The sequence below is a fragment of the Pan troglodytes genome, chromosome 1 (assembly GCF_028858775.2).
Source record: "Pan troglodytes isolate AG18354 chromosome 1, NHGRI_mPanTro3-v2.0_pri, whole genome shotgun sequence".
In the NCBI taxonomy this organism is placed as follows: domain Eukaryota; kingdom Metazoa; phylum Chordata; class Mammalia; order Primates; family Hominidae; genus Pan; species Pan troglodytes.
Genome location: NC_072398.2, coordinates 37,756,047 through 37,783,568, shown reverse-complemented (window position 1 = coordinate 37,783,568; position 27,522 = coordinate 37,756,047). Strand labels below are relative to the sequence as shown.

The following is a 27,522-nucleotide window of genomic DNA, read 5'->3' as shown; positions in this document are numbered from 1 at the left end:
GACATGGTGGCTTTGACAGCAGACAAGCCTGAATCCCTACCCAGAGTTACCAGCTGTGGTACCTCGAACACATTGTGTCATCCCCTCAGCTTTGGGTTCCCGATCTGTAAAATATGAAGATGAATAATACAATGAGGGTCTGCAAACGTGGGCTGCTGTGTGAATTAAGTGGGACAACCTATGTACAGCTCCTGTGGTATCTAGAACATTATGGCACCCCAAGTGGCAACTGTTAATTGACTCAGATATTTAAGTGCTTGCTCTGCGTCTGCACCTTGAAAAATATAAGACACAATTCCAGCACTGCTTTCTTCGTGCTGGGGAAGACTATTATTGAACAGATAATTAATTACATAAACAATTATTTACATTCCCGGCAAGTGCTGTTAAGGAGAAGTACAGGTGGTTAAAGGGCATGTCATAAGTGGGGGGGACCCTAACTTGATGGAGGAGGCACACAGAGGCATGGCTGCATATGTGAGGCTTCATCTGGGCTTGTATGTGTTTAGCTCAGCAAGAGGTGGGGAGAGAGGAAAAGATGTTTCCGGAAGAGACAACAGCTTGAGGAAAGGGAGACCCAGCCTTAGGGCGAAGGCTGTAAGGTGGGAAGGTTCTCTGTTCATATGAGGAGTGGCAAAAAGACCAGGAATCCAGGAGAGGTGGAGGACAGGTGGGGAGATTGGCCTAATTCAGAGGTCACCTCTGCCGCCACCCTGGCAGGGAAGGGGCAGAGCAGGGGCCCCATGCAGGGAGATTTGCAGGTGTGGTGGCAGGAAGTAGAGGTGGTCTGGTCTGATGATCTCTGCTTTTTTTTTTTGCTGTGCAGTAAGGAAGTAGAGTTTCCTGGTGAGACTGGAGGGAGTGGTCAAGGTTTGTGGAGGAGAGAAAGGTTTGAAATCAACATTGAACAGAATGAGCTGAGAAGGAACAGCTGGCTTTGTGCTATGTTATTGTGTTGGCATGATGAAGTCTCTGGAAAAGGACTCTGGCAAATGGGATTTTAGATCTCTAGCACCTTGTACAATGCCTGGCACCTAAATGAGGGCCCCATAAATGTTGATTGCATTGAATTATTGGCTGGCTACCTATATACATTTTTCTCAGCATTTCCCCTTTCTCAGGTGCCTGCTACCCTTGGGCTAAAGCTTCCCACTTGGCACCTCACCCAGAGGCTAGCTCACATTAGTGTGTCAGAGGGAGCGCTGCTCAGGCTTTACTCTTCCGGTCCTAGTTGGCTACACTGTCCCCTCACCCCTTACAGTGACTCCCCAACTCCTACCCCAGGTCAGCCATCATGAGCCAGCCTTGCACTCTCCAGCTGGGACTGTTAGAATTTCAGGACTTACAAACAGGTGAAATGAAAAGGTTTAGGCAGTGAGAAGCGTGCTTAGCAGGAGAGAGGCTGCTCTGCTTTCTGGAGAATAGCTGTTACAGTCGTTCTGTAAGTATTTACTAAGCACCTGTCATGTGCACTGTTTTGTTTGTCTGTTTGTTTTTGTTCTGTTTTGAGACGGAGTCTTGCTCTGTCATCCAGGCTGGAGTGCAGTGGTGTGATCTTGGCTCACCGTAACCTCCACCTGCCTGGTTCAAGTGATTCTTATGCCTCAGCCTCCTGAGTAGCTGAGATTACAGGCATATGCCACCATGCCCAGCTAATTTTTGTCTTTTTGGTAGAGACAGGTTTCACCATGTCGGCCAGGCTGGTGTCAAACTCCAGACCTCAACTGATCCGCTCGCCTCGGCCTTCCAAAGTGCCGGGATTAAAGGCGTGAGCCACTGCACCTGGCCACGTGCACTGTTTTATGTGTTGGGACCTCAGTACCCAAAGAAACAATCTTTGCTGTGATGGAGCTTATATTCTATTCTGATAGGGGAAGACAGAGAGCAAAGACATGAACAAGTAATATGTTAGGCAGTAATAAGTGCATTGGAGAAAAATGCAGTAGAAGATGGGTCTGCTAGGGATGTTGCATTTTCCATGTAGGGTGGTCAGCAAAGGCCTCCCTTGTGAGATAACATTTGAGCAGGTTCCTAAGGTGAAGGAACAAGACCTTCAGATATCAGGGTGAAGAGTATTCCAGGCAGGGGAAAAGCAAGCAGAAGCCTCTTCTGCTGTTCAAGAAGACGCAAGGCAGTGTTGCCAGAGTGAGTAGACAAGGGGGGAAGGCACTAGGAAGTAAGGACACAGAGAATGGAGAGGCAGAGAAACGGAGGGCCCTGACCTCTAAGGACACTGGCTTCTACCCCAAGTGCAATGGGGCCATTGGAGCAGAGGAGCAGCAGAGACAGCTTCTGTTTTTAAAAGCATCACTCTGGCTGCTGGGTTGTGAATGGGCTGTAAAGGAGCAAGGCAGAGCAAGAGACCAGCTAGGAGACTGATGCAATAACCACTGGGGAGATGATGGCAGCTTAGGCCAGAGTGATTATGCTGACAGTGGCGAGGAGGAGACGGGGGATATGTTGGGAAGGAAGATCCCATGGGCTTTGGTGTTGTGAGATGGAGAGTAAGAGAGGAGCCAAGGATCACTCCAAAGTTTTTGGTCCAAGTGACGCTGTGATTGGTGGTACCATTTCACTGAGATGGAGGAAGGCTATGGGAGGAGCAGGTTGGGTGGGGATTTGATGTGTTAAGTTTGTGATGCCTATTAAATGTGGAGGCATAGACTAAACAGTGGAGTGTGTCTGGGGCTCAGGGGAGAGGTCCAGATTGCAGATAGAAATCAGGGCATTGTCAGTCATAGCTGGTAAGGCCAGGAGCTGGGACGTGCTCACCCAGAGAATGAGTGCAGATAGAAGAGAGCAGGTCCAGCACCAGCCCGAAGCTCCAAGAGATGAGAGAAGGTGACCTGGAAGCTGCCATGATGATCTGACTGGTGCTCCTCACACTGTCATGAGCTGTAGAATCTAGCCTGGGAATTTGCTAGAAAATCAGATTCTAGTTGCTACTGAGAGATCATGATACTGAAGTGTATTAATCAGGGAAGGCTAAACTATTATAACAAATGGGTCCCCCTTCCTCTGGGGTAAGGTGTCCAAGCTAGCATTTTCATCATGTTCTAGAACAGATTCTTAGCAGAGCATCTGGGGCCCTGACTGCTCAGAGAGCTGCTGCTATAGTTTTGTGCATATGCATACGCATATCCCTACCTTGACTGAAAACTTCTTGGGGACAGGAGCTGTCTGGTAACCCACTCTCCTCCACTCCCATAATACAATAGGGCGCAGCTTTTGCATGTGACCGGCACTGAATAAAGCTGGCTAGGAGGGCAGGGTGGAAATGCATGGTGATTAAGTGCTTATTTATGTGCCAGGAATTGTGTGATAATAATTTACGTGGATTAATTCATTTAATCTTAACTCCAAGCCTTTGTAGCAGGTACTATTATTGTCTTTTTTTTTGAGACAAGAGTCTTACTCTGTTGTCCAGGCTGGAGTGCAGTGGTGCAGTCTTGGCTCCCTGCAGCCTCCACCTCCTGGGTTCAAGCGATTCTCCTGCCTCAGCCTCCCAGGTAGCCGGGATTGCAGATGTGTGCCACCATGCCCAGGTAATTTTTATATTTTTAGTAGAGACAGGGTTTCACCATGTTGCCCAGGCTGGTCTCGAACTCCTGAGCTCAGACAATCCGCCTGCCTTGGCCTCCCATATTGTCCCATATTCTAGATGAGGAAGGGGTGACACAGGTAAGTGAATGGCAGAAGGGTTTGAACCCCAGCAGTCTGGCCGCAGAGCTGGTCTCTAACCAGTAAGCAGTACTGCCTGCCATCAAGCCCTCCTGTTTGGTGTTGGCTGCAATGGGGTACGTTTTCTCCCAGCTGTGACAGAGTGAAGAGCACTGGCTTTGGAGTCAGAAAGTCTATATTCAAATCCCTGTGCCCACGCACTAGCTGTGTGATTTGGGGAAAGTTGTTTAACAACTTGAGGCCTCGGACTGTTCATTGGGAATATGATGATGATAGCAGTATTGCCACAGGGTTAGTGTGGAACTGTGTATGATATTATATGTAAAAGTGCAGGCTGGAAATTACTAGTACATGTCAGGTTTTAGTTTTATTGTTATCATCATTATCTTGAGAAACCAAACTGTGGATCTCCTAGGACTAACCAGAAGAGCTGCCAGAGGCCTGCGGATTGCAGCAAATCCAACAGGCCCTGCTTCAACCAGAACAGGTATTCTGTATACTCTTTCATTTATTGATGTTTCTGCATGAAACTCGGTTTGGTAAGTTTCACTGTGAAACAGTGAAACCCTTGAGTAGCTGATCCCTTAAGTCCTTCCAGAGCTGACAGGCTCAGTTGTGGGGTGGGGGAATCCACTCCCCCAGTTCTACCTACTTCTCTTGGATCTCCTCTCTGGGCTCCCTACCTGCTCTCCCTCTTCTGTTGCCCTGATCAGGCCCTTGAGTCCCAACAGCCTGAGGGCTGCATTTTTTGAACCAGACTCTAGGATGCCTGCCTGTATGTGGGCAGGGCACCTGGGGTGTGCCTGGGGTGTGTCTGGGGTAGCCCCCCACAGGAAGCGTCTCTCGTCTGCTTCCTCCGTGGACTGGGCCAGAGCTGGCCTTGCTGTCAGGCGGGAGGGAATTGCCCTGTGTGCCTCTCACAACATGTACCCCAGCCACAGTCCTCCCAGCTCTGGGTAGTAGGCAGCTGGCAGTATGTCACACATCTGAGGTCAGCTTTGGAAATATAAACTTACACAAAGTCAGCTGTGGATGAGCATTTGTGGGAAGGTGGGGCACCGCTAGAATGATGTTGACCTTTGGTAGCTAAAAGTCACCAAAAGGTCATGCCACGGTTTCTAAATACTCATTGGCATTTCTGTTCTGTAGCCCGTCTAAGGTGGTCTCAGGTTTCTCCCCTTTCTTCAGAGTACCCTGAGGCCATGGAGGGTGGGGCTGGGCAAAGCCTGGGCTCACTCCTCATTTGAAAATGTTTCTGAATTCCAAGCTAAATCTAAACAGTTGTCTGTTGGCTGTGCATCCAAGCTCGAGGGGCCCCTGGAGCCTCATTCACTTTATGAGTGTTTGTGCTCTTTGTACTTGTTTTTGTTTTTGTTTTTTGAGATGGAGTCTTGCTCTGTCACCCAGGCTGGAGTGCAGTGGCACAATCTCGGCTCACTGCAACTTCCGCCTCTCGGGTTCAAGTGATTCTCCTGCCTCAGCCTCCTGAGTAGCTGGGATTACAGGTGTGCACCACCACGCCCAGCTTTTTGTATTTTTAGTAGAGATGGGGTTTCGCCATGTTGGCCAGGCTGCTCTCGAACTCCTGACCTCAGGTGATCCACCCACCTCGGCCTCCCAAAGTGCAGGGATTATAGGTGTGAGCTGTTGGGAAAAAGCTGAGTGTTGGGAGGGAAACTGAGGCAGGGCTTGCATAATGTCTTTGGGAATATGTCTAGACTTTCTGGCTCCTTGCTTCTAGCCCTCCTAGGCTCCTATTCCCATTATCTCAAGTAGCACAACATGTTCCATATAAATGCTAAACCATCACAGCTGTAAATCATGTGCTTAATGCAACGTGTCCTTTTGACCTCCACATTCTCACCACCTGTTTCTCTGTTGGATTACCAATAAATAGCGTAGGCTCCCAGAGCTGGCGGTCTTCGCAGCCTCCACAATCGCGATGGCCCTCTGGTGTCCCACCTTTATCTCTCAAACTGTCTTTTTCTCAGTCCTTTGACTCTGCTGGACTTTGTCACCCCCACGACCTGGTGCTGGGTCTGATCACCCCAACAGTGAGCCACCGCGCCTGGCCTCTTTGTACCTTCTTTGTAAGCAAGGAGGATGGTCAGGAAGGGGGAAGGGGGAGAAAAGTGTGAGTCTGAGATGACAGCCCCATAGCTCCATGCAGTGGGCACACCCACCCCCATTTGGGAATGTAGTTGAGGTGGCAGTAGGTAGCCTTTCCAATGAGGAGAAGCCTTTCCAATGAGGAGAAGTTCTTGAGCTGAGTCAAGAACAAAGGGCAGAAGGCTGACCTAGCCTTGGGGAACCCTGCAGGAGTGGAATGCTGACAAGGAGCCACCAAGAGGTGTGGTTCAGAGCTGGGAGGAGAACCAACAAACACAGAACCCTAGGGCCAAGGGATCAGGGAGTTTCAAGAAGGAAGTGCCAAATGTCACATAAAGGGCAGGAGGGCAGTGATTTAGGAGAGACTAGTCAGCAAATGTGATGATGTGATTATAGTTTAGATCATCAAACTAACATAATATGCTTTCCCAGGCTATATATGGCCTCATATACCACATCCCCAGATGATTTGGGCCTGCCGACTTATTCCAGGTAGAGTACAGATAAGCTTGGGAGGGCCAGGGAGGCTTCAGAGAGGCACTGATGGGATCTGATAAAGGACACAGGTCTGTGGGTGCCACCTGGAAGGTGTGTTTCCATCGGGCATTGCTCTGGAGCTGGGAATGGGAAGGAGAGAGGGGAGAAAGAGGTTGATGGGGCATTGCCGGGCTGAGGATGGAGAATGGGCCAGAGCTCCAGGGGGTGGGGAATTTGGGCCCATGTTCTGCATTTTTGTTTCCTCATCAGTGTCTGCCTATGGTAGGTTCCCAGCAAAGAAATGATTTACAAAAAGTGACTGAATCAATAAATGTTTAGCGCGAGATAGTCCAGTGTAACCATGAATTCAAAATTGGGTGAAATGAGAAGGCAAATAGCATGTCAGGCAGTCAGGTTATCTCAGAGTGGGGGACATTGATGGAGAGACTCAGGGGCAAGTGCTTATTAATAATAGCCTTTATGACACCTCTGTGTACTGCCACTATAAGTTCTTCATGCATAGAGGGGTCAGTAAACTTCTGTAAAGAACCAGGTAGTAACTGTATTTGAGGCCTTGTGGGCCATATGGTCTGTGGGGCAACTGCTCAGCTCCTCTGTGGTAGCACATAAACAACCATAGACAATATGTAAATGAATGAACATGGCTGTGTCCTAATAAAACTTTATTTACAAAACATGTGATGGACCAACCCCTGATGTATATAGTATTGACGTATTTAATCTTCAGAAGTTCTATGTGGTAACTACTGTTATTATCACCATTTTATTTTGTTTTTTGATATATTTTTCTTTTTTTTGAATTGTGATAAGTCCTACTTTTTTATTTTTATGGGTGTGTATTAGGTGTATATTGGCTACATGAGATATTTTGATATGGGCATACAATGCATAATAATCACATCAGGGTAAATGGGGTATCCATTATCTCAAGCATCTATCATTTCTTTGTGTTACAATCATCCCAATTCTTTTAGTCATTTTTAAATGTACAATAAATTATTGTTGACTATAGTCACCCTGTTATCAAATACTAGATTGTATTCTATACGATTATTCTGACTATATTTTTGTACTCATTAATCATCCCCACTTCCTCTCCCCAACACTTCCCCCACCCCACAACTACCCTTCCCAGCCTCTAGTAACCATCCTTCTACTCTCTGTCTCCATAAGTTCAATTGTTTTAATTTTTAGCTCCCACAAACAAGAACATGTGAAGCTTGTCTTTCTGTGCCTAGCTTATTTCACTTAACATAATGTCCTCTAGTTCCATCTATGTTGTTGCAAGTGATAGGATCTTGTTCTTTTCTATGACTGAATATTGTGTATAGGTACCACATGTTCTGTATCCATTCATCTGTTCATAGATGCTTAGGTTGCTTCCAAATCTTGGTTCTTCAGTGTTGCAGTAAACATGAGAGGGCAGATGTGTCTTCAATATTCTGATTTCCTTTCTTTTGAATATATACCTAGCAGTGGGAATGCTGGATCATATGTAGTTCTGTTTTTAGTTTTCTGAGGAACCTCCATACCGTTCTTCATAGTGGCTGTACTAATTTACATTCCTACCAACAGTGTACGAGGGTTCCCTTTACTCCATGTCCTGTCCAGCATTTCATTATCATCGTTTTACAGATGAGGAAACGGAGAAACATAGAGACTAAGTAATTTGCCTGAGGTCACGTGGCTATGAAGGTGTATGGGCAGGATTTGAATCCAGGCAAGTCTACTCCAGAATTCATGCTGGTAATTGTCATGCCATGCTGACTCTTGGAATCTTGGAGGGGCAGGGAGGAACCCCAGCTCTTCATCCCCTGAGGGCCTCCACCACTACCTGGCAGTAGGACCTCACTAGGCCTCCATTTCCTCATTTTAAAAAAAGGGGAATAATGATAATATATATATCATATCATATATCACCCTGTCTCCTACGCTGGAGTGCAGTGGTGCCATTATAGCTCACTGTAGCCTTGACCTCCTGGGCTCAAGCAATCCTCCCACCTCAGCCTCTGGAATGGCTGGGATTACAGGTTTGAGCCACCACACCTGGCTGAGGGGTTAAAATGAGCTAATGCATATAATTAGCTGTCTCTGTGCTTGGACATAGCCTCAGTACTTGTAATCCTAACCCATATCTGACTCCAGCCTTAGGCTCCATTCACTTCTTTTAATACCCTTCTCTTGCCCTCTGCCTCAATTGGAACTCTCCTAGATTGTCTTCACGGCCCTTTCTCACTGTGGCCTCACAGTAACTCGGAGTTTCCACATTGATTATTGAGTCATCTGAGTTATTGGGTACTCTGGCCTGGGGACTAATGGGAGCTCGAGGAACTGTCCCTAGGTAGCAGCGGGGACTGTTACAGAGCTGGAGCCAAGGATGGGGGCTTCCTAGTGGAGAACAAGGCTTCCTAGTGGAGAAAGCTGCTGTGTGGGAAGATCAGTAGAGCTTTCTTTGTTATTTTTTCCTCTTGGTCTGGTTTCTGAGAGCAAATCTGAAGGTCTCCTGGATACCTTAAAAGTTCCACCTGGAGTCAGGTAGACTCTACATGGTTCCGAGGAGAAGAGTTCCACTCAAGGCATCTCTGTAAGTGGGACTGACTTGAGGCAGCAGCAGCTTTCGTCAGGCCAGCATGGGTGTGCAGCCTGGAGGGCTGGGGGAAGAGGGATGCCCTTCAGCCTTTGCACTCCCATCTACTCACTGACAGTGCTTGCTGTACCGCCAGGAGAATGGGGAACCAGAGGTTTCCTGACAACTTGGAGAGAAGTCACAGTTCTCTTTAAAGTAATTAAAATTATACTCACATCATTGTTTGTCCTGTTCCCAAGACAACTTTCTTCTGTGAAGACATAAGGAAAAGCAAAGAAAACATAGCCTTATCTCTGCCTCTAAGACATCAAAGCCAGTCATCCTGGGGCAAGAACAGTGCGTCGGTGGACTGTGGTCACATGTTGTCTGGTTGTCGTGGTGTCACCTGGTCTCTGCATGAGCTCCCAGCCACGTTAGGTGTAATGGAAAATGGCCTTATTGGTTCTCCCTTTCTCCAAGGCCTTCGTCTTTGACCTGCCTGGTTAAAGGGGTTTCTTCTTCAGTTTTTGAGGGAAGGCCTCTTTGGGCCATCACAGACAGAAGCTTTGGAAAAACTGTGAGACCATTTCAGTTCTCCTTTGTGCCAGGAGGATAGCCTAACAGATAAAGTGCTTTCTCCTCCTTCGTTTTCCTTTCCTTTTTTAAGTTAGGGTCTTTCTCTGTTGCCCAGGGTGGAGTGCAGTGGCGTGAACAATGAACACGGCTCACTGCAGCCTCGACCTCCCAGGCCCAAGCGATCCTCCTGCCACAGCCCCCCAAGTCGCTGGGACTACAGGCGTGCACCACCACACCCTGCTAATTTTATTTATTTATTTATTTAGAGACATAATTTTGCTCTTGTTGCCCAGTCTGGAGTGCAATGGTACAATCTTGGCTCACCGCAGCCTCCTGGGTTCAAACGATTCTCCTGCCTTAGCCTCCCAAGTAGCTGGGATTACAGGCATGCGCCACCATGCCCAGCTAATTTGTATTCTTAGTAGAGACAGGATTTCTCCATGTTGGTCAGGCTGGTCTCGAACTCCCGACCTCAGGTGATCTACCCACCTCGGCCTCCCAGAGTGCTGGGATTACAAGCATGAGCCACTGCACCTGGCCAAGTAATTTTTGTATTTTTTGTAGAGATGGGGTTTTGCCATGTTGCCCAGGCTGGTCTCATACTCCTGAGCTCAAGCAATCTTCCTGCCTCGGCCTCTCAAAGTGTTGGGATTACAGGCTTGAGCCACTGTGCCAGCCCTGCGCCTCCCCCCAACCCTTTTTTTTTTTTTGCTTCCTGGTAGTAACTGTTCTTCCTGGAAGAGCAGAATCACAGGATTCAACGCCAGCCATGACCTTGAGAGAGAACTTCCTATCCTAGCAGGAGAGCACCTGGAACCCACCGAGGGCATGGATTCCAGAGACCTGTTGGGTCACTGCATCTTGGGATTGAACATTTTAACTTTTCTTTATCACCAGCCACAGTCTCTCCTCTTTAAGCCCAGGACCCATTGGTGGGCCTTGGGTGGGTTTGGGGAATAACATATTTGTATCCTTCCCATGCTGCTCAAGTGGGTATTAGGCAGTTGACCAACACTGCCAGCGAGACCTAAGCAGAGCTGAGAAATGGACAGTTTGCCTTCTGGCAGCCTGTCCACAGAGAGAGGGGCCATCTGGTGTCATTAGAGCCATGGAGGAGCATCAGTCACTGTTGAGATGCTGCCCAGCACCCAGGGATCGGGGAGAGATCCCCTGGCTTTCCCCTCTTCCCACTCTTCCCATCCCAGTGCCTCTCATTGGCTGAACCTAACCAGAAGCCAGGGAGCCTGGAAAACAGTTTGCAGCATCAAATTTCACCCTACCTCATGCTGCAGAGCTAAGCAGAGCAAGAGTAGGGAGTGGATCTGGGCAAACAGGCAAATGACTGGCATGTTCCCTTAATTCCACTTCAGCTACAGTTAATTGCTAACCATTCTAGAACTTTTGTGATAGCAGGAAATTCTTTAATCTCCTTCATCTAGAAAATGCCTCCTCTTTCTTCAAGACCAGCTGAGATGATTTCTTCTCTGTGAAATCAGCACAGACACCTCAGAAATTGTTAACTACCCCTCACCTAGGCTGTACCAGTTCTTTGTCGAAATCTCTGTTTGTGGTACTTGCCAGTGGGCTATTGTAACTGATCATTTTTGTGCCTTATTTCTTCTGTCCTTGGAGGGACTCAAGGGTAGATGCAACATCACAGCCTCTGCATTCTCAGGACCTAACCCAGGATCAGTGCAGGGATGTGCAGATGAGTGGGCTGTGGGGTGTCCTGCTCACGGTTTCATGGATGGTGAGTGGCAGAGCAGAGACAGAGGTCTCTGGTCCTGTAGTAATCAGTAATTCCCCAAGAATCAGAACTTGAAAACCCTGAAGACAAATTTTGTGGACTTATGTTTTATGCACTATAACATAATATATTTAAAAATTCCCCAATTTTTCAAATCTTCATTAATCCAAACTGGATGTTGGCAGGGATATGGATAGACAGACCAGGATCTACCTTTCTTTGTTAAACCTTAAACTCTGCAAAATACATATCTTTTTTGTTATAACTGAAGGCTAAGCTCACGTTGCTTCAGAATGTGAGAATATTTATCATATGTTCTCCAGAAATGAATCCGTAGAGATACGTAAGTAAAGAATGTAAATGGTGGCATCCACAGCTTTCCTTTGGAATTCCTAAAAAATTCTCATGGAAAAGATGCATCAATTTATGAAACAAGAAGATGGCATTTCAAAGAAACTCAGCAAGAGTTCTTAGGGAATAGATGGGATGTGACTTTCTTTTGTCTCTTTTGGCTTGAGTTAACAACTCTTCAGTAGGAGTACCACACTGTACATCCCATTGATGGCAAGAATAAGAATGCCATTGACTGCAGAAAGGTGATATATAAGCTCTATTTTTAGCAGTTTTGATATGTTTTTTTTCTCCTGACTTGCAAGAACTGAGCTTCTTTGTTGTTCCTGTTACGTAAGCTGTTATACACAGAGGGGAAAGATTTTAATAAAATGGAGTGCTTACTCATTTCCGCTAAATAGCTGCCTGGGAATGACAGAATACCAGCTGAAAGTATCCAATTAATTAGATAAATATATTTGTTAGGTAAAGAAGCATAGCCTTTCTAGTTCTGCTGTTGGGCTCTCTCATGTCAGTGAACAAAGTGGGTCCAGGCTTGAGGAAGCTTCAGAAGGAGACAGATCCTGCCCTGGGAGGCATCACAGCTCTGTTTATATACCAGAACCTCACCCAGAAAGACACCTCAAGTCCACATCTCATAGCTGAACATAAATGCTTATTTTTCTACAATGTGTTATGAGATTAAAAACCCAATTTCATAAAAACAAATAGTGGACAAGACAATAACCGATTAGAGAGTGAACAAGGTCAGTGAATGACTTAGGCCTGTTGAATAGGTCTGGGAAATACACACATGGATGGGGAGAGGAAGGATGGGGCATTCAGTCCTCTGCTGGCTGTTCAGCAGGAGCAAGGAGACTGTGAGAGTCACATGTGCTGTGTCTGCCAGGACAAAGCCAACAAGACATGGGCCCGCACAGCCATCTAATAGAGCAGTGGTTTCCAAAGTGTGCTTCAAGGGCCCATGGGGTGCTGGAGCAGCTCTTACTAGGAGGTCACTTAATGGACTCTTACTTCAGGTGAGTTCAGGTAAGAGCCAATTGTGTGCATCTCTTTCCCAGTTCCAGTTCAGTGACCTTTTTCATTGTTACCTTGAAATTAGCCATAGTGGAAGTGTTTAACCACAGAAATCGGCAAATGCTACAAACTGGAGCTTTCCCCCAGTTGAGCAGATTATTAAATGTTTACTAGCACAGCACTGCTTGGGGCTCCCTGACACACTTTCAGGGGATCTGCATGGTCAAAAGTATTTTCATAATAGTACTGACATCATTTGCCATTTGTACTCTCCTTTTACAAATGCACAGAGATGTTTTCCTGAAGCTAAATGATATATGATATGCAACAGACTGAATGTAGGAGCAGACATGAGAATCCAGCTATCTTCTTTTAAGCAAGACATTAAAGAGATGTGCAAACATGTAAAATGGTGGCACTCTTCTCACTAATTCTTTTGTTTTGGAAAATGGTTATTTTTCATAAAAATATTTGTATTAACATATAATTGGCTTATTGAAGTAAATACTTTTAAAATTCCTCAATTTGACTCTCAAGTATGGTAAATATGAATAGATATAATTTGCGTAAACAAAAACTCTTAGGGGTCCTCCATTAAAAAAAGACAAGATTTTCTTTTAGAGCAGTTTTAGGTTCACAGCAAAATTGAATGGAAGTCTGTTTATCCATTCTTTCTTTCATGGATTGTGCCCTTGGTGTTGTACCTAAAAAGTCATTGTCAAACTCAAGATCATCTAGATTTTATCCTGTGTTATCTAGTAGGAATTTTATAGTTTTGCATTTACATTCATGTCTATGATCCATTCTGAGTTAATTTTTGTGAAGGGTGTCAGGTCTGTGTCTAGCTTCATTTTCTAATGTAGATGTCCAGTTGTCCCAGCACCATTTGTTGAAAAGATTATCTTTGCATCATTGTTTTGCCTTTGCCCTTTTGCCAAGGGTCAGTTGACTATATTTATGTGGATCTATTTCTGGGCTCTTTATTCTCTATATTCTGTATAATCAAGTATAATAAGTTTTGAAGTTGGGTAGTGTCCGTCCTATGGATCTTTGGCTCCTCAAGTTTTAAGAGTGTTATCTTAGACCAGGTGCTGTGGCTCATACCTATAGTAATCCCATTGCTTTGGGAGGCTGAGCTGAAAGGATTGCTTGTGGCCAGGAGTTCAAGACCAGCCTGGGCAACATAGTGAGACTCTGTCTCTAAAAAAAAAAAAAAAAAAAAAAAAAAAAAAAATTAGCCAGGCGTGGTGGCACGCACCTGTACTCCTAACTACTGGGGAGGTTTAGGTGGAAGGATCACTTGAGCCCAGGAGTTGGAGGTTACAGTGAGCCATGGTTACACCACTGCACTCCAGCCTGGGCTACAGAGTGAGACCCTGTCTCTGAAAAAAAAGAAAAAACAAGAGTGTTATCTTAGTCTGTTTGTTTTGCCATCACAAAATACCTCAGACTGGATAATTTATAAAGAACAAAAATGTATTTCTCACAGTTCTGAAGGCTGAGAAGTCCACAATCAAGACACCAGCAGATTCCGTGTCTGGTGAGGGCTCACTTTCTGCTCCCAAGATGGCAGCTTATTGCTGCATCCTCCAGAGATGAACACTGTCCTTACATGGGGAAAGTTGGAAGGGCAAAATAACCTAGCTAGTTCCTTTGAGTCCATTTTAAGGTCACTGGTCCCATCCGTGGATACAAAGCCCTCATGACTTAATCACCTCCTAAAGGTCCCGCCTCTTAATACTATCACACTGGACCTTAGGTTTCAATATACGAATTTTGGGGGGGACACATACATTCAAATCATAGGGGGTCCAGAGACCGAAAAGTTGGAGAACTACTGTTGTAGCAAAAGATGGACATACACACAGATGAGTGCCATAGATTCTTGTGTTAGGGAGAGTGCAGAGTGTAGTGGAGGGAACCTGAACTGAGTTTTGTACATCCTACTGCCTTATTCTGGGGACTGAATGAGCCTGTTGCTTTAGGATACATCTCAGAGAGTCCAGATTTAGACACTGTGTGACAGACTTGGGCCTGGCCTCAGAAGAGAATCTCAGAAGGACATAGAATATGACATCAGGGCACAGGATGTGAAGTGCCAACCTCCACAGGAATGAGGGAACACAAGGCAGAGCAGAGCAGTTTGAAAGTGGTTCTTCCAGTTCTCTGAGAGAAAGGTGGGGCTTGGTTATTAGGGCTGTGCATGTAAATAAAATGTTTTGCCTCTTCATCTTCAGAATTAAAACTTTTGTTAAATCCCAAGAGTCAACCATGTTACAGGAGGGAACATTTGTATCTTATACTGCTTACCTACCACCCTTGAAGTTTTGCAGGAAACACTAGGGAAAAGGTGGAGCTTTGGTCTCAAACCCCAGGCTTTTTTCTTTCTTTCTTTCTTTCTTTTTTTGAGACAGGGTCTCTCGCCCTGTCACCCAGGCTGGAGTGCAGTGGCATAATCATGACTCGCTGTGGCCTCCACCTCCCAGGCTCAAGTGATCCCCCCTGCCTCAGCCTCCCAGGTAGCTTGTGCAAAGGCCCTGTGGCATAGAGTGTGGTGTATTAGAAGAACTAAAACAAAAACAAAAACCCTGTGTGGCTGGAGTACAGAAAGCCAGGAAAGAGAGGTCCAGGATGGTGCTGGACTGGGGAGGATACAGTCTTGAGCCTGCTTAGCATTGTGGACTTTCTCTCAGAACCTGGGAAGCCACTAAAAGATGAAGGGAGATAACCTTACATTGTACTTGACATTTTGAAAGTCTCATCCTGGCTATAGTATGGAGAATGGATTGGAGAAGAAAGCAATTAATGAACTCATATTTAGTTCAGGTGAGAAATGATGTGGCTTGGTACTTGTCTTAGCTTGGGCTGCTATAAGAAAGCACCATAGACTAGGTAGCTTATAAACAACAGAGGTTTCTGACAGTTCTGGAAGCTGAAAGCCCAATATCAGCGTGCCAGTGTGGTTGGGTTCTGATGAGGCCCCTCTTCCGGGCTGCAGACTTAACTGCTGTATCATCACATGGCAGCAAGAGGGCCAGGGACCTCTCTGGCCTCTTTAGAGAGGAGGTCTCGCCATGTTGCCTGGGCTAGACTCGAACTCCTAGGTTCAAGCCATCTTCCCACCTCAGCCTCCTGAGTAGCTGGGACTACAGGTGTGCACCACCATTCCCTGCTCTCTCTGTCTCTGGCCTCTTCTTTTTTTTTTTTTTTTTTGAGACGGAGTCTTGCTCTGACACTGGAGTGCAGTGGCGCCATCTCAGCTCACTGCAATCTCTGCCTCCTGGGTTCACGCCATTCTCCTGCCTCAGCCTCCCAAGTAGCTGGGACTACAGGCACCCGCCACCACGCCTGGCTAATTTTTTGTATTTTTAGTAGAGACGGGGTTTCACCGCGTTAGCCAGGATGGTCTCTATCTCCTGACCTCATGATCTGCCCGCCTCAGCCTCCTAAAGTGCTGGGATTACAGGTGTGAGCCACCGCGCCCGGCCTTCTCTGGCCTCTTCTTATAAGGGCACTAATCCCATTCATGAGGGCTCCACTCTCATGACTTCATTACCTGCCAAATGCCCACCTCCTAATACCATCACATTGGGGGTTAGAATTTCCACATATAAATTTTGGGAGGAATACAAACATTCGATCTACCGCAATGGCAGTGATAGAAAATGTGAGTAATATATTTGTGTGCAAGGAGTCATTGCCAAACTCAAGATCATCTAGATTTTATCCTATGTTATCTAGTAGGAGTTTTATAGCTTTGCATTTTATGTTTATGTCTGTGATCCATTCTGAGTTAATTTTTGTGAAGGGTGTCAGGTCTGTGTCTAGCTTCATTTTCTGATGTGGATGTCCAGTTGTCCCAGCACCATTTGTTGAAAAGACTTATCTTTGCATAATTGTTTTGCCTTTTCTCCTTTGTCAAAGGTCAGTTGACTGTATTTATGTGGGTCTATTTCTGGGTTGTCTATTCTGTTCCCTGGATCTATTTGTCTGTTCTTTTGTTAGTACTACACTGTCTTGATGACTGTAGCTTTATAGTAAGTTTTGAAGTTGAGTAGTGTCAGTCCTCCAGCTTTGTTCTTCTCCTTCAATATTGTGTTGCTGTGTTGGGTCTTTGGCTCCACAGGTTTTAAGAGTGTTATCTTAGGCCAGGTGCGGTGGCTTACCCAGCACTTTGGGAGGCTGAGCCACAAAGATCACTTGCGTCCAGGAGTTCAAGACCAGGCTGGGCAGCATAGTGACACCCTGTCTGTATTAGTCCGTTTTCATGCTGCTGATAAAGATATACCCAAGACTGGGCAATTTATAAAAAAGAGAGGTTTAATGGACTTACAGTTCCCTGTGGCTGCAGACGCCTCACAATCATGGCAGAAGGCAAGGAGGAGCAAGTCACGTCTTACATGGATGGCAGTAGGCAAAATGAGAGAGAGAGCTTGTGCAGGGAAACTCCACCTTATAAAGCCGTCAGATCTCATGAGACTTATTCACATGAGAACAGCATGGGAAAGACCATGATTATATTACCTCCCACTAGGTCCCTCCCACAATGTGTGGGAATTCAAGAGGAGACTTGGGTGGGGACACAGCCAAACCATGTCACTGTCTCTAAAAAAAAAAAAAAAAAAAGTTGGTGTTTTTTTTTTTAATTGGCCCGGTGTGGTGGTGTGTGCCTGTAGTCCCAGCTACTGGGGAGGGATCAGTTGAGCCCAGGAATTGGTGACTACAGTGAGCCATGATCACACCACTGGCCTCCAGCCTGGGCTACAGAGTGAGACCTTGTCTCTGAAAAAAAGAAAAAAAGTATTAGTCTGTTTGTGCTGACGTAACAAAATACCTCAGACTGGGTAGTTTATAAAGAACAGAAATTTATTTCTCATAGTTCTGGAGGCTGGGAAGTCCAAATTCAAGACACCAGCATGTTCAATGTCTGGTAAACACTTGCTCTGTGCTTCCAAGATGGTGAGAAATATATTTGTCTGCTTCTAAAAATTTTAACAAAACCTGTGTTTCCATTCTCTCATTGAGTGGAAGAAAAATTCCTACCAGTTTACTTATAATGTCATTAACACACCTGGCTATATTTTGTCCAAGCATATGGCCAAACTGACAGGGTAATTTAGCACCCTGTAAAAGATCGATGGACAAAGAACTGAATCTCGTAGAATCTTGCTAGAAGTCATCTGGTCCAGCCTCTAACCTGAGCACCCCAAAGACATTGCACCTTTGCCGGAGCCCCCTAGTGGCAGGAGGTTGTCACTGTTGTTTCAGAGTCACAACAGAATGACCATGTGAATGATGTACACTAATTATGAGACAAATAACCAAAGCATCTGATGGCTGTAGTTGTTTCAGTGTTTGCACACTTAATTTTCCCTCTCCTCCCCTGACCTCTGCAGAATGGCTTATTCAGAAGAGCATAAAGGTATGCCCTGTGGTTTCATCCGCCAGAATTCCGGCAACTCCATTTCCTTGGACTTTGAGCCCAATATAGAGTACCAGTTTGTGGAGCGGTTGGAAGAGCGCTACAAATGTGCCTTCTGCCACTCGGTGCTTCACAACCCCCACCAGACAGGATGTGGGCACCGCTTCTGCCAGCACTGCATCCTGTCCCTGAGGTGAGTGGGCAGGGCCTGCAATTCTGGCCATGGCAGTCCCAGCATTCAGGTGGCAACTGTGGCCACTCAACTGTTTTCATGGGTTTTGGAGTTGTTTTACTTGGCCACAGAACCATGACTGTAAGGAAGGACTCTCCCAGATCCCCTCTGTGAGGGCCTGAAGAATAATCATTTTTTGGTCACTAATTTACAGATATTTACCTTTTCTTAAAATTCAGACTGTACCTGCTTTGCATGGGACAGCAGACCTAGACACACAGTCCATCATGGGAGCTGGCTGTGGAGAAGGGCTTGAATCTCACAATGTCTGTGTTGTAGTCACCCCAATCTTCCCTTGCCTTGAGGCAGAGGTGCTGTGGCACCTAGAAGGGACCTTGCTGCCATGGATGCTGTCCACTCCTGGGCAGCTGTAAGACCTGGGTCATGCTGTGTTGAGGGAGGATACCAAGAGAGATGTGGAAGCAGGTACACTTTGGGGGGGTTATATAGGAAGCAAGGCAGTCATTTTACCCTGCCAAACTTTGAAAGGGGGTTATTACAGCGCATCCTCATTCCCTCATGTGTTTGTGCCTTCAGCACCTGTGTGTTCTGTGCTGTCATGCTGAAGAGCTACAGTGTGGAACAGGACCCCATGTCTGCCCTCTAGAATGTCCCAGTCTAGAGGAGACAAATGTGGCACAGCGTGATAAACAAAGAACAGGGGGCATTTAGCTCTGTCCAGGGACTCACTGACTGCATCCCAGAGGATGCATGAAGTTTTTCAGGCAAACTGAAAGAACAGGAAGGTGCTGAAGGAGGGGTACAGGAGGCACCTTCTGGGTAGAGGGAACAGCATGTGCAGACAGGGACCAGCCTGCCCAGGGCTAGAGCATGGCTGGAGCCCTGGGGCTGGTCTTGGAAATGCTGTTGAGGTAAACAACTAACTCTGGCTCCATTTTAATTTTTTTCTCCAGAGAATTAAACACAGTGCCAATCTGCCCTGTAGATAAAGAGGTCATCAAATCTCAGGAGGTAAGAAAGTCACTGCTTTTGTCTAGCAGCTCTCAGGGTGATGGAGAAGAAGTCAGTGAATTGGACATTGAGATAGGAGCAGGAGAGTGGTCGAGGGAGACCTTCCTTGGAGTCCATATTCTTCTGCTGTGGGGTCACATCAGACCCTACTCGTAGCCCTGTTTGAGAGGCTTGTTTGGGTCTTTATTGACCACACCCCTCCTCCACCCCAAGTCGCCTCTCCTGCTTCTTCCTCATCCCCTTCCTACACTGGCTCCAGCTAATATATTTCATTATGGTTTTGATTTGCATTTTCCTGTTGGCTAATGAAGTTGAGCATTTTTTCATGTGCTTATTGGCTATTTGTACATCTTCTTTGTTAAAAATGCCTATTTATTTCCTTTGCTCATTTTAAAAAATTGAGTTATTTACCTTTTATTGTTGAATTATAAGAGTTATTTATAGCCTGTAATCCTAGCAGTTTGGGAGGCTGAGGCAGGCAGATCACATGAGGCCAGGAGTTTGAGACCAGCTTGACCAACATGGCGAAACCCTGTCTCTACTAAAAATACAGAAATTAGCTAGGTGTGGTGGTGCATGTCTGTAATCCCAGCTACTTGGGAGGCTGAGGCACAAGAATCGCTTGAACCTGGGAGGTGGGGGTTGCAGTGAGCTGAGATCATGCCACTGCACTCCAGCCTGGGTGACAGAGCAAGACTCTGTCTCAAAAAAAAAAAGTTCTTTATATATTCTGGATATAAATCTCTTAGCAGACATTTGGCTGCTAAGATTTGCAAATATTTTTCTTCCATTCTGTGGGTTGTCTTTTCCCTTTCTTGATCGTGTGTTTGAGGCACAAAAAATTTTCATTTTGATGAAATCTAATTCATCTATTTTTTTTTCTTTTTTTGGTTGCTTGTTCTTTTTTGGTGTTGTATCTAAGAAACCATTGTCTGTTCCGTTGTCATGAAGACTTTCTCCCTTAAAACTCCTCTTTAAGTTCAGTTTTCTTCCTTTAAGATTCTGTTGCAGGATGTTCAAGCAGAAGCTTTCCTTGAGCCTCTAGTCTGCTGTACACACATCTTCTCTATACTCCTTATGAGGTGTTTTGCAAATACCTACAACAGGGCCGTGCTGCATTTAGTGTCTGTCTGACCTACTATCCAGGGGTTGGCATACTACAGTCTTGGGACAAATCCAGCCTGCTACCTGTTTTTGTATGGCCTGTAAGCTAAGAAATTCTTTTTATGTAATGGTGGGTGCATAGAAACCCTCATATTTTTGCAACTTTTTGTGAGTCTTAAACTACTTCAAAATAAAAATTCATTTTAAATAATCCAAAGAGGAAAGTTTTGTGACATGTGAAATTCAAATTTCAGTGTTCATAAATAGTGTTTTATTGGAATGTAGCTGTGCCCATTCATTTAAGTATTGTGTATGGAAGAGTTGAAATGTGGCAACAGAGATGATCGTGATGTGGACTATCTGACCCCTTACAGAAAATGTTTGCCGACTCCTGGTTTGCGCTAAAATAGCAAGCCAGCACAGCCTCAGTGATACTGTCTGATAAGTAATACATTTACCCTGGGACAGGAAGCTGAAAGCATCACCCTTGGCCAAGCTTGACCTCCTGACCTTTAAGAATGTGGGGTCAGGTTCACCATGAGATTCACCTAGCTGCAGCCTGGTGCACAGGGCATTGTTACCTGGCTTGTATGTTTAATGGTTTGTCAAAAGCATGTATCTGAGACAGCCTTTTCTTTCAGTGTGGTGTAAGTGTGATATTTCCATTCCAGCTGATGTCTGGAAGTTTCCACCTGCCTTCTGAGATACACTCGAAGACCAAATTAGTAATAGCTTAATTCACATTGCTGTAAAACTTTGAAGTGTGTGAGACCTATTATGTTTATCTTTTAGGTTTTTAAAGACAATTGCTGCAAAAGAGAAGTCCTCAACTTATATGTATATTGCAGCAATGCTCCTGGATGTAATGCCAAGGTTATTCTGGGCCGGTACCAGGTTGGTATTACTCATGAACGATATCTGCTTTTGCCATTTTTCCAGGGATGTGTGTTGAACCCCTTTATGTGACAGTTACTGAGCTAAGCATGGTACAGGGATTCAGTGAATTGCCCTCAAGGACTCCCAGTCTAGCAATACAGGTGGCTACAGTGCTGTAGCCCACCTACGGCTGAGGTGTGAGTGAAGAGGTTCGTCCTGTATGGAGCGCATGGAGGACATCTTGTATCCACTAGACCTTAATTGTGTGGTAGGGATCATTGAGCCAAAAGAGAGGGCGTGGGACATGCTGGACAAAACAAACACTCAAGAATATGCCATTTTGGGGGAACTGTGTGGGACCCAGGGCATGACTACAGAAAGACACAATTGTGAGGTCCTTCCCCAAAAGCATTTGCTCTCTCACTTGGTGCTGTCGTAGGTGTTTCCCAGCAACTGTGGGACCTGGCCTCGTGGGGTTTATGATCTAACACAGATCACTCAGACCAGGACAGAGACAGGCTGTGGGTTAAAGGTGAAGCATTGATAGGAGAGACAAACCAACAAGGTGTAGGGGAAATGTAAGTGAAGGGGAATTGATGCCTTTCAAATGAAGTGACCCCAGCTGCTCTTCCTTCCAGCTAGGGAAGGTGGTTAAAGGGGAAGCTGGAAGTGTGGCGCTGCCTGGCAGGCCCAGGTCAAGTTTGATCACACTGCAAGTGAACATGACTCAGGCTTCTCTAACTTCCAAGGAATTGCTGAGAGGCTGCTGAAATTTCTCCCGCACACCCACACATTTTGGAACACATATTTCAGATGATTCAGTCTTTTCTCTATCACACCTCCAAATCCCTCAGGGACTGAGCTTATAAATGTGTAAATGATTTCCTTGTTAATCCAGGAATTTATTTGGAGGTTCATAGAACTTTTGTTATGTTTTCATGTGTCTTTTGCCCCTTGTTTTGAATAGTCGAGTCCTAGAGCAAGGCCTTTTTTCCAACTTTGTTGTCACTAAGCCTAAAAAGTAAGTGAGGCTCAAATGGACCATTGAACAGCTTTAGTGACCAAAACTGGCTTATGGAGAGCAGGGCCTGGTTTCTCTCCACCTGTTTCTTTTATATTTCCCCTCATTCCTTGTTTCCCACCCACCCCCTTCTATGGTAAGGTGTAGCATCTTACAGGTAGCAGAGTTTTGATGAATATTGACTGTTTGGGTGAGAGTTGAGGAGTAATATCAACCAATTTTGGAGAAGAGATGGATTCCAACTGTGATCACCGTATGATTCTTACTACCAGAGGTGAAGGAGAATAGCTGCATTTGTTTATCTCACTGTCAAAAAACTGTTTGCTTTTTCTTCTGAGAAGGGATCAGCAAACTCTGTTAAGAGTCAAACAATAATCATCATCATCATCATCATCATCATCATAAAGAGCCAGATAGTAACTATTTTAGGCTTTGCAGGCCATACAGTCTCTGTCACAATTACTCAGCTCTCCCATTTTAGAGGCAAAGCAGCTATAGACAATATGTGAAGGAATAGGTGTGGCTCCTCTCCAATAAAACTTTAATTATAAAAACAAGTAGCAGGCCAGATTTGGCCTGTGAGTCTTAGCTTGCCAATTTTGTCTTAAAGGACCCTCAGGGGGACAAGTTCTCTAACATTTTGTTAACTTGCCAGCATCACAATAACTGCAATGATTCAAAGGTTTTCACTGAGATATGCCTGCTTTTAAACCTCTAGAATGTTGGCCAGGCGTGGTGGCTCATGCCTGTAATACCAGCACTTTGGGAGGCCGAGGTGGGCAGATTACCAGAGATCAGGAGTTTGAGACCAGCCTGGCCAACGTGGCAAAACCCTGTCTTTACTAATAATACAAAAATTAGCCGGGCATGGTAGCTGGTGTCTGTAATCCCAGCTACTTGGGAGGCTGAGGCAGGAGAATCGCTTGAAACCTGGGAGGCGGAGGTTGCAGTAAGCCAAGATTGCGCCACTGCACTTCAGTCTGGGTGACGGTGCGAGACTCTGTCTAAAAAAAAAAAAAAAAAAAAAAAAAAAACCTAGAATGTCCAGCCTGGCCAACATGGTGAAACCCTGTCTCTACTAAAAATACAAAAATTAGCTGGGTGTGGTGCACACCTGTAATCCCAGCTAATCTGGAGGCTGAGGCACAAGAAGCTCTTCAACCCAGGAGGTGGAGGTTGCAGTGAATGGAGATTGCACCACTTCACTCCAGCTTGGGTGACAGAGAGAGACCCTGACTCAAAAATAAAATTTTAAAAAGTAAAAATAAAATAGAATGTGAAGAACCCTGGAATGAACACTGTCCATGTAATCATTCTCTAATATTAAATAATATTAAATAGTATATAATGTTATATATTATATTACATATAATATATTAAATACTATAATATATATTGTTTATAATAAATACATTATTTACATGTAAATAATTAAATGTTTATTTTTAATAATAAATAACAGAATATTTAAAATAACTTTTAAAATAAAATTAGAGAATATTTAAAATAAAATTTAAATAACTTATTATTTGTGTTACCTAGGCTGGAGTGCAGTGGCACAATCATAGCTCACTGCAGCCTCAAACTTCTGGACTCAACTGATCCTCCCACCTCAGCCTCCTGTGTAGTTGGGACCATAGGTGTATACCGCAACACTTGGCTAATTTAAAAAAAAAAAATTTGTGGAGACAAGGTATTGGGGTCTCACTGTGTTGCCCAGGCTGGACTTGAGTCCTGGCCTTAAGTGATCCTCCCATCTCAGCCTCCCAAAGTTCTGGGATTACGAGCATGAGCCACCACACGTGGCCAATAAAGTATTATTAATGGTTAAAAATATTTCCTGATTTTACCAGTCTGACCATTCCTAGCTTCTCTTGGGCTTGCATACCTATATTTCCTCCGTCTCCTTTTCTTTATCATTTCTGGAATAGCTTACTGTCCCTTCTTTTCATCTTCTTAATCCTTTCCCTTTCTTCCTTGAGTTAGGATATGCCCTTCTCTCCTTTTTTCCTTTTCCTGTGTCCTTTTACCATCTGCTATGCAGAGACCCATACTTGATGCTGGAGGTCGGGATGAAGAGTCCACAAAAGAAATAAAAATGTCCTTGAAGAACTGGTAAATTAAGGAAAATATCCAAGAACTAACCTGAGAATATGAGCACATTATTAGATCATCTAAAACAAACTTGGTGTACTTCCCTCTTCACCTATCTTCCCCTGTCCTCTGAATTTCCCCCAACCAAGACTGGCTTTCCCATCTCTGGTACAAGCAGCCCTCCCCATGCCCTCTCCTCAGCAGAGGCAGTGGGCAGCATCCCCTGAGAGCCTACCCTCTGCCTTGCCCTGTGCAAGCCTTTCTGCCCAGCTGCCCACCCTGTTCTCTCTCCCTCCCTAGGCCTTCCAGCTGACTTCTTTCCTACCACCCTGGTCAGCAGGTCCCACTGGCCTGTTGTTATCTGTTGCAGGATCACCTTCAGCAGTGCTTATTTCAAGCTGTGCAGTGTTCTAATGAGAAGTGCCGGGAACCAGTCCTACGGAAAGACCTGAAAGAGCATTTGAGTGCATACTGTCAGTTTCGAGAGGAAAAATGCCTTTATTGCAAAAAGGATGTGGTAGTCATCAATCTACAGGTGAAAAACAACACATACAACAGTCATCTTTATGGAGCTAAATTATGCCTGAGTGGTCACAGTGAATCAGGTGGAATGCCAGAAGAACATTCCTGCATTTATTTTTGTACAGAATTAGGTCTAAAGAATTTGCGCTTTGGAGAGAAGTTCTGTGAAAAGCTTAAAACCTTCTTGTTGGTAGCACTCCATTTATTATTGGCAAAAATATTATTTGAACACATGCTGTGTATGTGTAATGAATGCTGGGTGCTGAGTCACAAGGAGGTGACAATAATGTCTACTCTCTGAATTCTGCAGTGTAGCTGGGGAGGCAGGATGCCGGCATAAAAAGAAAGCATGGGTACCTTTTACATGTCCCGAAGGAGCTATGCTGGCAGTTCCCCAATCTACCTTCTTTGAATCCTGTGTTCTATGACTTTCTTTTGGAATAATTGGAAAATTTAATATTTTAATTAAGTTCATTTACACCTAGAAAGTGGACATCTTTAATCCTTTTTTGGAATTAGGCAATAACTTCCTGTAGAGAGTAAGCCACGTGACATATATAATCCCCAAAGAGACACAGGTGTAATCACTGTTAGGCCATGAAAGACAACCCTTTGTTTTATTGCACTTTCTCTATTTCAGAATCATGAGGAAAACTTGTGTCCTGAATACCCAGTATTTTGTCCCAACAATTGTGCGAAGATTATTCTAAAAACTGAGGTAACTGCAAATAATCCTCTCTGTAGATTTTATGGAAGATAACGTTTTAGTAATCATTGTGGTCTGTGTTTGATACAGTCCCAAAGATAAGGGCCCAGGGCTTAAATTACATGCATGACCATGACGTATCTGTCTTCCCTTCTCTTTTTCCTGCGAACTCTCTTCAACTTTCTTCATAGCTCTTTCTTGCCAGGTCTCTCTCCTTCTCCTGGTCCTTGCCTTCTTCCCAAGCCACTCTTGGCTCCCTGATTGCTGCAGCTGGAGAATGAGTGATGAATTTCTATAGCTTGTGACTATCCATTTCGTAGGTGGATGAACACCTGGCTGTATGTCCTGAAGCTGAGCAAGACTGTCCTTTTAAGCACTATGGCTGTGCTGTAACGGTATGGAATGACTTTTTGTTTCTGCCTATACATTCTACTGTATAATTCACTTGGCAAGTTCAGTTTACTCTCTGTTCCATCGAGGATGGAGAAAGACATACAGTTCTGAGAAATTTAAGGCTAATTATTTTAGAGTTCTCCAGAGAAACAGAACCAATGGGATATATACATATATAGAGAGATTTATTTTAAGAAGTTGGCTCTTGCAGTTGTGGGGGCTAGCAAGTCCAAAATCTGCAGGGCAGCTCGGCAATCTGGAAACTCTGGCTGGAGTTTCTATGCTGCAGTCTTGAGGAGAAGCATTTTTTCTTCAGGAAACCTTAGTGTTTGCTCTGAAGGCCTTCAAATGATTGGATGAGGCCCACCACACTATGGAGGGTAATCTGCTTACTTCAAGTCTACCAATTGTTTTCATCACATCTGCAAAATACCTTCACAGCAACATAAAGACTTGTTTTGAGCAAACAATTGGGCACCATAGCCTAGCCAGGTTGACACATAAAATTAACCATCACAATAATTATTTGTTTTTTTTTTTTGAGACGGAGTCTTGCTCTGTCACCCAGGCTGGAGTGCAGTGGCATGATCTCGGCTCACTGCAACCTCTGCATCCCGGGTTCAAGCAATTCTCCTGCCTCGGCCTCCCGAGTAGCTGGGATTTCAGGCACCCGCCATCATGCCTGGCTAATTTTTGTATTTTTAGTAGAGACAGGGTTTCACCATGTTGGCCAGGCTGTTCTTGAACTTCAGACCTCAGGCGATCCGCCTGCCTCGGCCTCCCAAAGTGCTGGGATTACAGCACCGTGCCTGGCCCACAGTAATTATTTCTAATTTTGATTCCATTGCCTCCACCTGGTTTGGATTCCATTGCCTCCACCTGGTTTGGGAACCTTCTGGGGTTACTCCTCTCATGATTACAAATCCTGGTTTTATGGTGATATACCCTTGTATATCACCAAGTATACTGAAACAAAATGGACTTAAAATCGTGTTTTAATATGTATGTTATTACCTTTTAAATACTTTAAAATAATAATGAATTACACAAAATAAAAATAAAATTTGATTTCTACTTCAGTCTTTTTAATAGATTCCAGATGGAGCAAAGTTTTAGGCATTAAAATATGTCATGCTCTGTATTATTCTGTATTTTCTGTAAATCTAAAATTATTCCAAAATAAGAAGTTTACTTCAGAAATCATGAAAATACTAGAAGGAAAAATGAGTGAATTTTTTTATTCTTAAAGAGGCTGGTGCGATGGCTTATGCCTGTAATCCCAGCATTTTGGGAGGCTGAGGTGGGTGGATCATTTGAAGTCAGGAGTTCGAGAGCAGCCTGGCCAACATGGTGAAACCCCGCCTCTACTAAAAATACAAAAGTTAGCTGGGTGTGGTGGTGCACGCCTGTAATCCCAGCTACTCGGGAGGCTGAGGTATGAGAATCCCTTGAACCCGGGAGGCCGAGGTTGCAGTGAGCCGAGGTCGCACCACTGCACTCCAGCCTGGGCAATAGAGTGAGACTGTCTCAAAATAAACAAACGAAAAAACCCCCCAAACAACAACAAAAGCCCTTTCTTAAATGACTAACACAAAACCAGAAGCCATAATTTTGATAAACTTATAAATATTTAAA

At 44.8% G+C, this 27,522-nt stretch overlaps 1 protein-coding gene across 10 annotated transcripts in view; it reads left to right on the top strand.

Moving 5' to 3' along the window:
* The window catches only part of TRAF5 (TNF receptor associated factor 5), a 48,286-nt gene that overhangs the window by 8,601 nt on the left and 12,163 nt on the right, over nucleotides 1-27,522 (top strand). For 3 of the 10 annotated variants that reach the window (XM_016938198.4, XM_016938186.4, XM_063792432.1), the window contains exons 2-7: nucleotides 17,942-18,160; nucleotides 19,114-19,171; nucleotides 21,068-21,169; nucleotides 24,604-24,801; nucleotides 25,429-25,506; nucleotides 25,815-25,889. In XM_016938198.4, the coding sequence (XP_016793687.3) occupies nucleotides 17,942-18,160; nucleotides 19,114-19,171; nucleotides 21,068-21,169; nucleotides 24,604-24,801; nucleotides 25,429-25,506; nucleotides 25,815-25,889 (730 nt within the window). Of the gene's footprint in view, nucleotides 1-8,589; nucleotides 8,873-10,819; nucleotides 11,181-17,941; nucleotides 18,161-19,113; nucleotides 19,172-21,067; nucleotides 21,170-24,603; nucleotides 24,802-25,428; nucleotides 25,507-25,814; nucleotides 25,890-27,522 lie in introns of those variants that run through there. The other 7 variants (XM_001170017.8, XM_063792438.1, XM_054658377.2 and 4 more) reach the window with 6 other exon arrangements.